Genomic DNA, 16271 nt, shown 5'->3' on the forward strand with positions numbered 1-16271 from the left:
ATGATTTTAATTAAACGTTTAAACCGGAATCGTCGTCCTTCCATCACCATTAACTCGAGTAAATACCCTAACACAAAAATGAAAACTCATAAGCTCCGGGGGTCCACACGAGCCACATCATTCCATAATCATTCCAGCCGTCATTGCCGTTGTCGTTGTCGTTGCCCGCCCGAAAATGCACCAAAAACGACCATTACCCAATATGCGATTCGGACACACACGCAAATATGTTAAACTTTTGACCAATTTCAACTTGAGTTGGCTGCTGCCTTCGGCCCCAGGCGAGCAGCAATTTATTGCCATGGTTGCGATTCGATGGCGCTGGCCATGTTGCAGTCGCAGGCAGAGTCAGAGTCCAGCCACCGCCAACGCCACCGCCACTTGTGCCCCATTCAAGTGGCCTCGCGGTCTCGGCTCCTACTCCGACTGCACCCCACATGGGGCGGGAAGCTTGGTGGCGTTTGTGGTCATGAGTGTATGCGTATAAGTATTCGTATCTGCGAGGGCGGGTCCAAAAGTAGCAGATGCGAATGCCAAAATGATTTTCGAATGAAATTTGCATATGTATATTCTAAATTATTTTAGCAACAATATTTGTACCTAAAGTACATACGTATGTGTACATATGTAGGCACGAATTGACCATTGAGATGTAAATTAAGTTATGATAACCTATTTTTATGCATATGTTAATTATATTTATTAGTTTTCAACATATAATTTCCAGTCGATTTCCAGGTTAAAGGTAAAAGACAACGTAAACATCTTCATTAAATGAGTGAACTAAGGGTCTTTAATACCGAGATATACAGCCAATTTAATGCTTCACCTAACCACTTGGAGGAGATCACCTTTCCGATAAGGGCCGGCCATTAATAGGTTTGTTTCGAAATGATGACAGACATTTCTTCGGATCGATTACCCCCATGTACTATATAATGAAGCTCAAGACACGTAATTGCTATTTTTCCCATAGCTTTCAATGGATAGTAAATATAAATAAAATGCTATTAGCCGAGCTCACCTCGTATGTGTGGGCTCAGAGGTCAGTGTTTCATTCGCATGACCAAAATCACTTTTCGGATTGTTCAAACAAAAAAGTCAATGATTGGATGCCCCCCGCCTTCCGCTCTGGGGACCGATGGGAATCCCATGCCCAGATGGACTCGATTCCGTTTGTATTGTGCGGATGGGTCCCCTTTTAGTGGGGCCTCCGAGGACTGGCCGGAGAACGAAACTCTTGTGCGGGCGCCAAATTTGTTTAAAAAAACGAGAAACAATTCCGAGTGCGTTTTGTTTCATTGCAATCTCTTAGCTGTGGTCAGCGGATGGCATTGTTTGGCGCTGGTATTATTGTTGTTTTTTTTTTTGGGTTTTTGTTTTTCCACAGCTTCTGTAATTCATAAAGTTTTTTGTGGATTGCAGAATTGTTCCGGGCTGCTACTAGTCTAGTAGGGGCATTGGTTGAAATTAGTTTGCGTCGGCTGGCAGACCCAGCGATGGCCCCGTCAAAACTGAAGCTCATTTCCTCTCTTTGCTGAAATTTAACCACAATATATGAAATTATATTAGCACTAAAGGTCGGGCAACTTGGCGTATAAAAACTATGCCCCGTTCTGACTGGTCTATGGCAGTGCGCTGTGGCAGTATCTGTGTCTGTGTCTGCCACTCGGTATGCATGTGTTCGTCGGTGCGTCGCTGCCAGCGAGCAGTGCACATTAATATCCTGTGCGCATTCGTACGTGTTAATATGACTTTATGACTTCATATGTGTCCATATTTTTGTCCCCGCCGCTTCACACTAAAAAGTTTTATTGTTAGTTACGCTGCTGCCGCCGCCATCAAAGCAACCATTTTTATTCACAGTGTTGAAGATGCAGAAATTATTAAAAATTTCCCTATGCCCCCCCCACACTATCATGCACGGAATACTCGTATCTCATACCGTCAGACACTGAACTTTTTCATATGCAACAGGGCGGTAGGTGGTGTGAATGCTGCATTTACGGTGAGAAGAGCTCATGGATGTGAGTCGTTTGGATCCACAGTGGAGCAAGTTAGGGGATTAAAGAGAATATATATTATATATATATATCTCAAGATCGTATTCAATTGATGGTTGAATTTCTAGCTCATTTTTAAGGTAACCTACTTGAATTTAATTTTCTTATTTATTTAATTTTTATAATGGGAATAAGAGAGGCAGCTGGCTATTCCCTTTTTTATATTCTTTTACATTTCCGATTTCTGATTTGGCGCCCATTTCCTTTTTGGCCAGATGAGCGGTGCTCTGGCTCCACATTAACGGTAGTTCCCCGTACTTACGCGCTTTCGTAATGTGCATATGCTGGGGCTCGCCCGGCACATCACTCCCCAGCTCGCCCTGGCATTCGGAGCAGCCACTTGAATGCTTATTGTACATTTCAAACAACTCTATTACGAATATTTTTCATATTTCTTCGCAAGTGGGGCACAGGCACGGAAAAAGTTAACATTAAAAGCGATGGCGGTGCCGAAAAGGCTGCCGGGAGCCGGAGTCTGGGACGCAGAAGGAGAAGGCGCCAGTCAAAGCAACCAATTCGAATGCGGCACGGTACATTTTCGCAATAAAAAATGAAAACCGCTTTGCATGCATCTGTAGGAGAAAAGACTGCGACTCACACTGGCTTCTGGGGCGTGTGTGCGTGGAGAAGGGTGAGGCAAAAGTAATAAATGTACGTGCCGCACTAGCGAAAACTCCCGGAGAAGCAGTAGTAACGACTCCACACACACGCACACACGGAGGCAGTCGTGTCAATTTGAAAGGAAGGAAGGCAGGAAGCTGGAAGGAAAGGATACCCTCCGCTGATCTGAGTTTCGAATACCCTTAAGGATATATCTTCTATAGCTCCAAGTTATCTAAGTGGAAATCCCTGATGATCTCTGAACATTGAAGGAACACATAAACTACAGCTCAGACATATGTAAATTAATAACCTATCATCGTAAATATTTTCGTTTTGTACGATTCAAACGTGATGCGGAAACCAACATTCCATTCCACTCTGAACGAAAATAAGAAGCGCCATCTTCCATTTCCGCTCCGTTTCGCACTGCTTCGCACATGTCACGATCACGACGCATGCAAATGCATGGAAAAGAATGCGAATGCAAGTAGGAGGGGGCTGGGCTGGGCTGGCAATGGGGGAATGGGAGTCGTGGAATACGAGTAAATGTAATAAAAATAAACTACAATTTTCTTTGACTACCCCTAGAGCACAACACCCCAAACACCCCAACCACCCCATACCCCCGTACAGCGCGTTCTATTGTGCGAATACTTTTTTCGCTTTCGTCGTCTTGGGGTATGCCACCCTGCTGCCTCGCTATCGGGGGGCGGAGTCTGTGGCGATGGGGTCGACACGGGTTGGGCACGCACCACTCTCGTGTTTGAAGTAGCTTTGGATTGTATAAAAGTAACCATAGCTACCATAATTTAATGAAAACATAATCTGCATTCACAAAAAAAAAAAAAAAAAACGCAGAGTCACCGCCAGAGCCAGAGCCAAGCCTTGCGAGTGGAAAGTGGAAAATCGGCGGCAAAGGATGGAGTGGCAGCGGTAGTAACTGGGTCCCTCTGGAAGCTGCAGAAAAAATTCTATTAAATGGCGACAGGTCTGTTGAGGGCTTTTGTCGGGCACCCAGAGACGGTACCCTATGAGAGATTTTGTTTTTGCCAAGTAGTAGCTGACTTATGGATTGCACAGAGATCCAGTGCGTGCAATGGGGCTCCAAAGTCCACAAGTGAATACTCTTACAAAAAAAATCTTAAACTGTATAAATCGTTTTATGCTTTAATCGCTCTGAAAATCATAAGAAATTTTAATTTAAAAAAATGTTCATAAAAGATTATTAACAAAAACAATTTTTTTTTTATACAAACCAGGGAAATATTTTTAAAATATATTTTTAGTTTTTCCGAACATGAAAGCTTCATATTTTTGGTGTTATTTTTTTAAAATATTATTTAAAAATACCCACAATATATTATGATATTAAATATAAATAAAAAATATATTAAATATAATGTTCAGGTTCTAAATACCCTGTGTTTTCTTACCATGATACATGCAGGTGATAAATGATATGTATGATATGTAGATGATGAACTGTCATTGAAATACTGTATATGCATATAATCTGATTGAAAGATATTTTTCAATAGATATCGAAGGCAACTGGAAACCTGCCCCCTGCAGCGCGCAACAATTCAGCTGCGAGTTCATATTTTCCAGGCTTTTCTTAAACGGAAAATCCAAGAGGACATTGCCGAGTATCGGGTTACACTTTATTTCTTTTTTTTTTGTACCATCTTATTCAATTTTCCGTTTAATTTTTTTTTCGCCGGCATTTTATATGATAAAAGTGGAGTGGGCTTCGCTTCTTAGCGCTTCTTTTAGCGGCAGTGGCGCGACTTGAGCAGTGACTTGAGTAGCTCGCAGAAAAGTTTCCTAGACAACTCCTTCAGGAGGTGGAAAAAAAAACGTCGAGGGACTGCTGCCTGAAAATATCCTTTGGGCCTTGGGAGAATCAGCAAAGCGCGAAGGACCGACCACTTGTGAATACGCTTTGATGCGCGCGGCTTTGTGCGTGGGTGTGACTGCCGTTGTCGATGTTGTATCTTGGGTAGGAAGAGCGTGGGGCCATGTACCTCTACTTTTTTCCTGCCTCTGCTGCTGGATATTTATTTATTTTGACTTGGTTTGCTATGCTGGGAGCCTTTGCTGGCTTCAAGTATTTCGTGAGTAGCGTAAAATACGCGCGGGAAATGTAATAAAAACATTTTTTTCAACGGCTGCAGCAGCAGCAGTAGCAGCAGCAGCAGTAGCCAACATCTTATTCCTTCGGCACGGCACACTGCAGCCCGACTTCTAGTGCTGCCGCTGCTGCTGGGCTCAACTTCTGCTTTGAGCTACTTCCTCTAAAGTATCTAGAAGATATTTTTAATACATGCTCGCGACTTTCAGTGCCCCACTCCACACCACACCATACCACACCACACAGATACGCACATTACTGCTGTTGTTTGAGTGTACGTTCGTTCACCCACTTAGAACACTCATCTCATCCATGGCATCCATTTGATGTTGGTTTTTCGCTGGCCTGGCCCCATTGGCAGCATAATGAAAAACATTCCGTTCATATGCAAAAATATGCAATGCATTTTCCTATTTTTGCCAATCTTCATGGTTTCGGGCTTTGCTCAAATTACGAGTACGAAAATGTTGCAGCAGCACCACAATTTCCCTTTAAATATGTATTCGAAATTTGCATATTAAGCGACTTCGCCTCGCCTTCGCCTGCTGCTCATTTGCATTTGCTCCTGGAAGGAGCTGGGAGTCGCATTTGGTAACACCTTGGCCGGAGCCTGCGCTGGGCCTGGGCCTGGTCCTGCTCAAAAGTCAATCTTCTTCCAGCTGTAGCTACATTCATTGTCTTGAACTACGCCCCTTTGGTGTCTGGCCTGTCAATGGAGGAGGACTCGGCTGCCGGCGACAGGCGACGATGAACCCCACTGAGGAGGCATGTCGATGCTGATGATGTGGGAGGTGTGGCTCCGAGATTGAGGATATCCAACGTAGTTTGCCGTTCGATTCACCAGCTGCCGTATTTTGCAATTCAAATTTCGTGTATTTTCCAGCAGGAGCAAATGTCAAAGGCAAAATACAAGTACTATCAGAACGGATTTCGAATCGAAATAGATACCTACATAGAAAGATGAACGTGGAGCTGACTGATTTCGATAATTGTTACCTGTTACCTGAAATTTCCCTGTATCTGAGATATTGATAAAGATATCCTATGCTCCCAGGAGCCAAAGTTAAACTGTAAGTCTTGCATTTTGTTGGTATCTAAAGTTGTATTTTATCTGCACCTTAAATGATGGCGAAATGGCAAAATATTCATGGTTGCTTTGGGCTTAGATACTTTCCACATATAAACTGCAATTACAGTACCATATGGCTGGGGAGCAGTGAGAGAATTTTTCTCATTAGATATCCGATGACCGTTCAAGAGCCGACACGCCTTAGTGGCACTTTCAGGCCTATTAGAAACTCATTAGTCGCCCGATTGGGGCAAGTTTTTGAACTAATAATGTGGTGGCAGAGTCTGTTGTCTGCTGGCAGCTCAATTGTGGCCTCCAAAGAATCGGCTCTCTGAGAGGGGCATGTGGCAGGGCAGGGGCAGGGGCATGTGGATCCTGGTGCCTGATGGCAGCTATGTGGCTGGACAGGACGGCAGCCAAGTGGCCAATTACAGTCCGGGCACAAGGCACATGGCACAAGGCAGAAGGCAAAAGGCACAAAACCAATCTCAATCTGTGGCATCAAGTAGACAAATATAGACTATTGTATGCCTATGCACGTAGTGCATTCCCATCCTGTCTCCATTTGGTATTCAAAAACTGTGCGTCTGTGCGATTTTGACGCATATTTGCCAAGCACACAGCCGTATAACCATCTATACTCGTACGAGTATCTATTCCCATACGCATCCCATCGACACTCGCTTTCACAGGGCAACAAATGTATCTGTGAGTGGCAGAAGCAGCAGCAGCAGCAGTAGCAGCCGGCTGAACTGCACAATTGCTTCATTTTGCAAAATGATTTTATTAAACCCGAACCAGTAAAGTCACAACAGAAGCCGAGTGAGTGTTCGTCGATAAAGGCAAGTGGCAGGAGTCTGAAGCTCAGTAGTGGGTGTCCCATCCCCTCCACTCCATTCCACTCCACTCTACTCCACCCCCAAGCTCCAATTCCGTTTCCATCTACAGCTTCTGGGGAATCGAAGTCGATTTGCGTGTGCGTCTGTTTGCGTAGTTATGGTAAATATTCATATTTGTAGCGTGTGCGCAATGTGTTGAAATTAGCATTTATGAATTTTGTGCCAAATGTCGGGCTGTCGAGCAGAAGTTGAGCATGGCACGTACGAGTATGCACAACAGCTCCAACTACTCGGAATGACTTGGCCCACTCATTTACCGCAGTCAGCCCCTCGGCTTTCTGGCTTTCAGGCTTCTACGGCTGTATTATGCGAGAGATTCCTGGTTATGGCTTTGTGGTTTTCTGGGGGCAGCGACTTACATTTAGTCATTGGCCGTCCATTTGCATTTAGATTGCGGCCCCTCCCAGCCAAACAACCAACCAGCCGCCCACCCTACCACAGCCACGGCTGGCTTCTTTGAACTACTTGGTCAGGGCCAGGCCAATGAGTGACATCTGTGCAAGATGCTCTCCTCCCCTGCTTTCCGACAAACTTGTGTGGCTCTTTGCGGTGAGCTGCTCATGTTCGTGGGCTCCGATTTACATAATTACAAGTGAAAACTTTAGCTTACAGTTTGCTGCCGAAGATCTGATAACATTCTTAAATAAATACTTGCAGATGTACATACTACATGCATATGTATATACTTACGTACGTTCTAAGACTTACAGAAAAAACTACAATTCTATATTTCTTTTCCTTGAATGAATGGGAGCTTATTCTTTGTTTCAGGGAATGGTCATAGAATATATGTGTTTTTTAATGGGATATATTATAGGACTTCCCATTGAGCATTTTGTATGTTCCATAAATACAAATTCATGCTTGGTAACCTAAGAGAAAACCCTATCACATTTGGTTTAAGTGTAACCTTTGTCGCATTTCACACAAAATTGATCCCAAAAGTACTTCCGAATTCTCTGTTTATATACACATACTCGCATCATACTCTTCGTTCACACGAGTCAAATTCTCACGGGATTTGGCAATTTTCCACCCAAAAATGGATTCACTTTGATGGCAATTGCTCAAACACTTTTGCCTTTCTGGCCTTGTGTCAACACACACGCCCTAAGAAAACAAAAATAATGGCGCATTTATTCTCCCGATTTATATTGTACATCAGTGCGATGTCCTTTATGGGTAAACAAAATTGTGTTTTGATTTTATTGTTTACATAAAGCGATGGCGATTTGTATTACGAGCTGGAAATATCGCATAAAAATGTAACTTTTGTCAACGATTTGTTAAGCTGATTCGATTTTAAAATTCTTTCTTTCTGCGGCGGAATCTGCCATTAAAATCATTCTTCGATTTGGAGCATATTTTGGAGTGCCTCAAATTGATATTTTATTTGCACCTAATGCTGGGACAATAATTTTACGATCAGTGAATCAGTTTAATGTTACTTTAGGGGAGCATTTTATATTAAATTACAAGTTGAGAAGTACAGCTATAAATGGCGCTTAAATTGAGTGGTTAATCCTAAGCTGTACAAATTATTATATCCATTTTAGATGGTATATATATATTTTTTTTTATATTAAGTTGCTTTTAACCGTGATTAGTTGAAAGATTTATTTGGCCTCCACGTCTGATACGGGTTAACGCCACCTCCTAGATGGTATATTTGATATGGCGAACTGAAGGCCACCTTATTAGGATGGGGAAATAGCTTTCAGCAGTAACGGAATCGAGTGGAAAATCCACATATGTTTATCTGTTTATCTGGCTGCGTTCTTCACTCGCACACTTCCGGTGTGGAATTTGCTGGCTGGTTTTTTTGTCAGTGAGCATTTGAATACACCCACCGCCCACCGCCCACTGCCGTAACGGTAATTAATTACGTAATTTACACATTTACGAGCGGAAAAAGATCATTGAACACAAACGACGCGTCGTTACCACGTGCTCGGTGGCGTCGCTCGAATGTGGCGCCCAGAGTTGCCTGCTCTCAAGTGCGGAAGGACATTGGGCAAACAAGGACTCGCCGCATTCGCCGTGATGTATTTTTTTTTTTTTTTTTTTTTTTTGTTTCAGAGCCGTGCTTCGCTTCCCGTGCACTTGTTTGGCCTTGTCCGCGTTTGATTAATGATGCGGACTCGGATATCTTTTTTTTACGTGCCCTGTTAATGCGTGTATCTGAAACGACTTACATGCTCTATCATGCTCATATCATCGGGCTGGGAGAGGGTGGACGACTGCTCGTCTGCAGATTCCTCGAGGGCTGCGGCTGCAGTCGATGGTGGTGGTGGTGAGTTCCACTTGGATGGGATGGTGGTGGTGAGGCCGGGCGGGCCCTTTGTTTGACTATTTTTACTTCTACTCCGACCACCACCACCACCGACCTCCCGTCCCATCCCCTGCTAGAGTCATGGGCACAGCCAGACCAGACCAGACCCGGAGCCGTAGCCGTAGTCGTAGCCGTATCGGTGTCGCGATTGGGGTATAATCTGGTTAGCGGCGCTGATGAGGACAACATCGGCCGTAGTGCCGAGACGGTGACGTTTAAGCACAATTGCTGTGGCTAATGTGACACATATTGTGACAAATTGCATAAAGTTGCGCTGGGTTGAAATCGGTGGCTGGGCAGGGGGCGGGTGACACTTTGGAGGGATTGGAACACGGACGGGCTGTGTAAACACGTGTTGCAGTTCCCCAAAAATCAATTTGGGAACTAAATGTTTGATGTGTTTCCGATTTAAGTTCTGTAAACATTCTTAAAGGATCCCTGAGATATCAGAACTACAAGAATTATTCTAGAGGGAGAGAGAGTGATAAGAACTGCGAAATAAAGAGAGAGCCATAACAATAAAAAAAGGGAAAACTAATAAAATAAATACAACAATAGGATACAACATAGGATATTAAACAGTAATGAAAATATATAATTTTTACTTAAAATGTATAATTGAATGAACACAATAAAAAAAAAATGGCAATAAAAATACAAGTACGAGTAACTTCGCAGGTTGTGGGATCGCAAGAGAGTTAGATATATATCGTTTCGGTTCGGCTTGGTGCTCATTCTCGGTGCTACATTTTCCGATTACCTAAAACTTAGCTTAGAGTCTCCTATTTGACTTTGCCGACTTATGTACCTGTGTTCAATAGCTCAAACAAACATTGTAAAATTCAGATAGCAAGAATAAAAATCAGATTTCAATGCTCTCTCCACCACGGCGAACGAAGGGCAAAGAGTGCCAAGCAAAGGAGCGACTGTTAGAGGACCGCTCTCATGTCGATGCTGTCAACAGGGTCGTCAGCAAAGCCTTGGCAGGAGCTGGGGTCGTGGGCGGGGGCTATGAACTATCCATGACGAATCGGAATTTTACGCCCGTACAGCCGATTGCACCCCGCTCCGCGAAGCTTCGGGGTGGCTGTGACTGCTGTGTCAAATGCTTTGTTCCTCCTGTCAACCGAGCGGAACTGATTCAGAGGCTGCACCTGCAGTACCACCGAACGTGCCGCAAACCTTTTCGCCGGCTGGCTGCGTGGGGTGGTTGCGCAAGTGCCTGACGGTGGCCATCGTTGGGCTGCTGTGCTGCGTAAGAGGCGCTGTGTGGGTTCAATTGCTAGCACATTAACATTCGTTTATTTTACAAGGTCTAATTTTGATTTGGGCTTAAAATTGGGGGGGTGGGGCCTCAAGGAGGGACTAGTGCTCCAGGGCTTCCTTGACACCGCACTCGCCGTAGGCACCCAGCTCCTCGGGCCGGAAGTATGAGCTCTGCATGCTGTAGAGCCTGTCGATCGGGTTGATCATGGGCGTCTGCGTGAAGGGTCCCATCAGCTGCTGGAAGGTGGCGTAGCTCAGCCCCAGAATGGTGTTCAGTATGGGCTCGTTGTTCTTGTTGCAGTTCTCTGTGGACGGGCCATCCAGGAAGGAGTTATCTTCAGGGAATTTCTGGATTTCTTCAGCTATATGTGGTACTTACCCTTATTGGTTTCCATGCAGTTGAAGGGCACTTGCTCCTGCTCCTCCTTGATGCAGCGCATCCTGGACAGTCCCTCGGAGGCAGTCGAATACGGCGACTCCATCTGTGACTCGCTGTCGCTGTGCGCCTCGTCCTTGATTTTGGTGGCCAGACTGCTGTCGTGGGACTCCTGTGAGTCCTGCGAGTCGCTGGCTCCCTTGCTGGGCGGCTCTTGCTTGGCCTTCTTCTGTATCTTCTTGACCTTGGCGCGCTGGTTCTGAAACCAAACCTAATCAGGCCAAAGTACAGATGTCAATCTGAAGAATAACAAACTCGGATGTGGCGCATTTTACCTGCACGATCCTTAGGCTTAAGCCGGTCTCCTTGGCCAGATTCTCTCTCACTTTGCGACAGGGCTTGGGTGACACCTCGAAGGAGGCCTTGAAGGATCGTCTCTGCTGGGTGTTGAGGATCGTGCGCGGTCGCTTGGGGCCGCGTCGCCCATCCAATTTGGGCGGAAAGAGGTCGTCGCCGTAGTAATCTGAATATATAAAAGGCTGGCATTGTTTGACATGAACTCGATGGACGACATGTGGACTCACCATAGCCCTGCAGCATCTCCACCTCCTTTTCGTAGTCGAAGCGACAGAAGAGCTGTCCCTGCTTCACCACATACTGCTCGCCCTTCTTCAGCAGGGCCCCACACACCACACAGGCAAAGCACTTCAGATGGAAGACATTCTCGTGGCAGCGCATCACCAGCTCATCGGCGGCGACCTTATGGCCACAGCCCAGGCAACGATTGCGGATGTAGAGTCTGCGTGGCATGGAAATGGCAATGGAAATGGAAATGCGGTGGTCAGTCAGAGGGCTATCCGGCACCTGGCATACGCGCACTCACCTCTCGTAGTCGATGCGGCAGTAGAGCTTGCCCTCCCGGGAGTAGCACGAGTGCACCAGGTGGAGCGAGCAGGCGGTGCACTTGAGGCAGCCCTCATGGAAGGAGCTATCCACCACGCGCATGATGTAGCGATCACAAATTGGCTGGCAGCAGTGGGCGCAATTGTTCATTGGGGCTCCGATACAGCCCCCAGCCCCCATGTCCCCCCTATGCCGCCCGTGTGCTGTTGCAGCAGTTGAGGCGCTTGCGGTGTGTTTGATGCCGATGCCGATGGAGGTGCGGGCGCCGTGAAGCTGTCCATCCCGTTCAGGCTGCACTCCCCCAAGGTAATGCGGTTACAGAGTTGGGGCGGACCCGGACCCGGACACGCACCCATGCCCATGCCCATCGTCTGTTGCTGGTGTGCGTGGCCATTGTTTATGGCGCTGTTGGTGTTGTGGTTGTTGCAACTTCCGTTGACATTTCTGCTGACTGACGCCATTTTGTCATTGTGGGCTGCTGCTCCGGCTTTGCCACTTTCAGTGGCTGTTGCTGCTGTCAAACCTCTTCCTGTTGCCGCTGCCGCTGCTGCTGCTGCTGCTGTTGCTGGTGTTGTTAACATGCGTTCATTTCCGTTCAACAACAGTTGATTGAGGCCCCCAGCCTGTGGCTGCCCCGCTCCTGAGCATGGTACGCATCCTGCCCCAGCTCCTGTTCCTGCTCCTGCTCCTGCTCCTGGGCCTGGTCCTGCCCCCAGTAGATGCTGCTGTTGACATTTTATGTCCATTGGAACTATTTTGGTTTTGTGGTCGTGTCGTGGGGCAGGCCGCCCCACAACATGCAAATGAAAAACATTTCAGATATTTTTATTTTCCCTTTGGCATGCACATTGCGGCTGCCAGAGGAGTGTGCAACAACGAGTGAGTCTATGTGTGTGTGTGTGTGTGTGTGTATATGTATGAGTGCGTACTTATACAGGGATTGGTGTGTGGAGCTTTTTGTGCCTGTGTGGGCCTCAAATTTACAACTGCGGCCAGTTGGCCGTGGCAAAAACTATGCCCCCAAACTGGATTTGTATTTGCGGTTCGACTCGTTTCGCCCCGATCCATCCAGTGTCCATCTGCTGTCCAGCACATAGCCATAGCCATAGCCCCAGCATTCCACTCCCATTTCGAGGGCCTCTGTTCAACGGAGTTGTGTGACCATTTGCCAACCATTTCGAGTTGTAGTAAATTTGTGGTTTTGCAATTATTGAAATGACTTTTCCAGCAGCCAGTGTGTGCCCCTGTCTGGCTGCACTCGAAATGGCTATGGCTTTTATGCAAAACGAACAAAAAAAAAACAAGTAAAAGCCAACACTGCGTATACGTAATGGATGCGTGTGCGTGCGATTGTTCGGAATGGCGGCAAAAAATTACTGTACATTTGCGGTGCTCGTTGTGCTCGGCCTTTTGTTCCGTGTTGTCTCAATTTATGGCAAATTGCTGAAATTTCACCGTAATTTGATTCCCAGCATGAGTGTGCGTAAGTGTGCGTAAGTGTGTGTGTGTCGCTCTTTTTCAGTGTTATTGTTGCACGCCCCCCCCCTGCCGTGAATTGTGGTTTGTCACTCCGCATTTTGAATGAATGAATGATTTAAATGTGCTCGTAATTTCATTAAATTTTTGCAACATTATGTGTGCATATCTGGCATGCAAATTTATGCCACTAAAATGCGCAGAATTTAAAAGTTATTCTCACGGTATTCACATGCATCCTTTGGCAGGACTGAAACACTTCTCCGCTGTTGGATCACGGCCAAATCAACTGAGTTATTTCCGGCATGGGTATAATATTTATAATAATATCAGCATAACTCTTGTAGTTGTTTGATTTGAATTAATCTAAGTGCTTGCCTCAATTGAATGCTGCTGAATTACAGGGTACAGCGTTATTCTGATTGGTATGTGCTGACAGGATTCAAAAGGCAATGCCATAAGCGATTAGGCTGCCATTGGGCTTTTGGCTCAATGAAAACATAGTAATAATAATTATAAATTAATTTCCTAATCTGAGCACATCATTAACAATTATTGTAGATATTTTAATATTTTCTCTCTGATTTTCTAAATGCCAAATTCGAAATTTAGAGATCCTGGGCAAGTGGTTTAGTGATGAAATATATTTCCTCTGCTCACACACTTCTTCTTTCCATGGCAAATATTGAGCAGGCCAATAACGAATCTGATGATCAGATCAAAGTCGATTTGTGTCACTCCCCAGAGGTGGTGCTACTTCAAAGGAAAACTGAGCTGCCCATTCAACTGTCAACTGTCAATGGCAACTGCAAGCTCCTGCAGTCTGTCATCCATTTGGGCCGGCTGTGATTAACTTTAGACACTTTGAAGACTGCAGCGCCCAGCTCGCAAGGACTGCAGCGGACTAAGCCGCTCAGCGGCCACACCTGTTACACTTTTGTGCGCTCTGTGATGCCCTTTGGCAGCTCAGAATATATTCCGGCATGTTTGCCGGACATGTCTGTGCGTGGCCTCAGCGGACTTGGGACGACAAGTGCAAATCCGACATTGATAGGTCTACCCCCGCTCTAATTAGATTCTAATGTGGCACTGAGAACTAAGGGGCGGACAGAGGAACGTCGGGCAGCCACCCCCCGCGAGACGCTCATAACTAAATTATAAATGAATTTCATTGAATCGGGTTGGGTTGGGTTGGGTTGGCTCGGGTAGTAGTGTGCGGGGCTAACCGGGGCATTTAAATGAATCAACAAGAGGGATACGGATACCCACCCTTAGGTCGCGTCATACAGAAAATATGCTTTGGCTTAGCCCGAAACGTGGCCCGAGTTCCGGGTGCGGAACGGGGACTTACGTTGTCGGTTACGGCGGCTGGCGGCTGGCGGCATATGTTGCCAGTCGACAGACAGCAACCCGCGAACGGAAACCCTTGCCAGGATGCTGTGTGTCGCCGCTGCCGCTGCCTTGCCGCTGCCTTGCCGCTGCCTTGCCAGTGCCTCAGCCGTTTGTCAGTCGCTGACTGGCATTGCCGGGGACTGACAGCGTTTTATTTAATCGGATTTGGGCACACAATGAAATTACGGTGCCGTTTTGTTGTGCCAGCTATCGCAGCGTAAATGCTTTGTTTTGGCCTAATCTCTGACAGAAGTCAAATTTGCTTTCCACTGGAAAATATGTTGAAATTATCGCTGGCTTCTCGCCAGTTGGATTTGAGCACTTGATGTTCGACTTGTGGGTGTCACTGGCTGTGCATTGGAGTCTCAGTTTATACGGTTATTTGGCAACATGTGTGAGATTTTGGTGTCGGATAAGGAGTCGTTTTCTAGACGGTAAAATGAATTGAAAATGTGCCTTAGCCGGGAGTTGTATTGACAATAATTAAACAGCTAAAGCACTCACACTAAGCAGCATTTGATGGTACAAACTCTTGTATTAAAATGCACACTTTTCAAAATAAAGGGAGCTGTGAGTATGTGGCTCTGTATTTCCATCTCCATCCATGCGGATTTTCTTTTGCAATACACCTTCTTATTCGGAGTTTGTAGCATGAGAAGCTTTGATGCTGAGTTGTTCATAACTGAATGTATTTATTAAATAATTTGAAAACTGAATAGAAATTCAATTTGTTTGAATTTGTTAATTAAATTCAATTCATAAATCTGGAGCCACTGATTGTCGGATGAAAGAATCAATAATCAAATAATAAACAGCTTTAGATTAAAATTCTTTTTCTCGTTTCGTTGTCTTTATGAAATCGGATTAAACTTTTTAGCAGGATGACTGAAGACATCTAATTTTAAGGGAGTTTTTTTTACGGCACAATGTAAAATAAACAATAAACAAATTTAGATAATAGAAGTTTGCACGCTGAGGTTCCAAAATGCCGTCGCAAAATAAAAGTGTAGGAAAAGCCGTCGGCTTTTGGTCGTCTTTCCGTAAACACTTCGTCTTGGCGATTAATACTTACACATGCCAATCTGCATTGGGTGCTGCTCATCGATCATTGTGTGTTCGTTTAGTTTGGAGAATTCAAAGTCACAATTACTGGCAATTACATAATTTTGGCAAAGTTCTCGGATGGGCATGGGATAATTTTAAGCAGCAGGAATTTCCTTTGTTTACTGGCACATTTTGCGAAGTTTTAGTGTCTCGAATGAATTGGATTTGATTTGATTTGATTGTCTCTATTATTCGATTGGGAACTTTGTAGCGGCCAGCGTCGCGGCTCTCTGACCTAGCCCTGTTACGAAACGCGATGCTTGAATGATTACGGACCTCTGATGTTAATGAAATTTGTTAAAAATCATCTGCTCTTCTTGGCAGATGCAAGGCCCGATGCTGCCGATGCCACTGCCACAGCCACTGCCGCTGTCGAGGTAGGAAATTCTCTCCAAGCTGGAGGAGAAATGGCCACTGGGTGCGCCATTTTAGATGGTATGACTGTGGGGGCGGGTGGTGTATCTATGTGAATGGGAAAGCATTTCCTGAGCTCCAACCCCTGCAGGTTGAGAGCGAGAGAGACGCTGCCATTTCGCCTTCCCCAGCCTCGGGGGCGCATGCGTTGACCTTGCCTCAGTCACCGCCACAGATTTGGGGCGCTTCTGACTTGTTTTGCCTTTTTTTTTTTTGCCTTTTTTGTTTTTTGCACTTTTTTGC

At 45.6% G+C, this 16271-nt stretch overlaps 1 protein-coding gene across 1 annotated transcript; it reads right to left on the bottom strand.

The window, feature by feature from the left end:
* Nucleotides 1–10385: 10385 nt before the first annotated feature.
* On the bottom strand, nucleotides 10386–15879 carry LOC111070491 (LIM homeobox transcription factor 1-beta). The gene is given in 7 exon segments (XM_022361082.2): nucleotides 10386–10668; nucleotides 10743–11010; nucleotides 11075–11262; nucleotides 11324–11538; nucleotides 11623–11791; nucleotides 11794–12393; nucleotides 15583–15879. Coding segments are annotated over 7 exon segments (1764 nt in total). The 5' UTR covers nucleotides 15701–15879; the 3' UTR covers nucleotides 10386–10462.
* Nucleotides 15880–16271: the final 392 nt, after the last annotated feature.

Source organism: Drosophila obscura, unplaced genomic scaffold (genome assembly GCF_018151105.1).
Source record: "Drosophila obscura isolate BZ-5 IFL unplaced genomic scaffold, ASM1815110v1 contig_1, whole genome shotgun sequence".
Lineage (NCBI taxonomy): Eukaryota > Metazoa > Arthropoda > Insecta > Diptera > Drosophilidae > Drosophila > Drosophila obscura.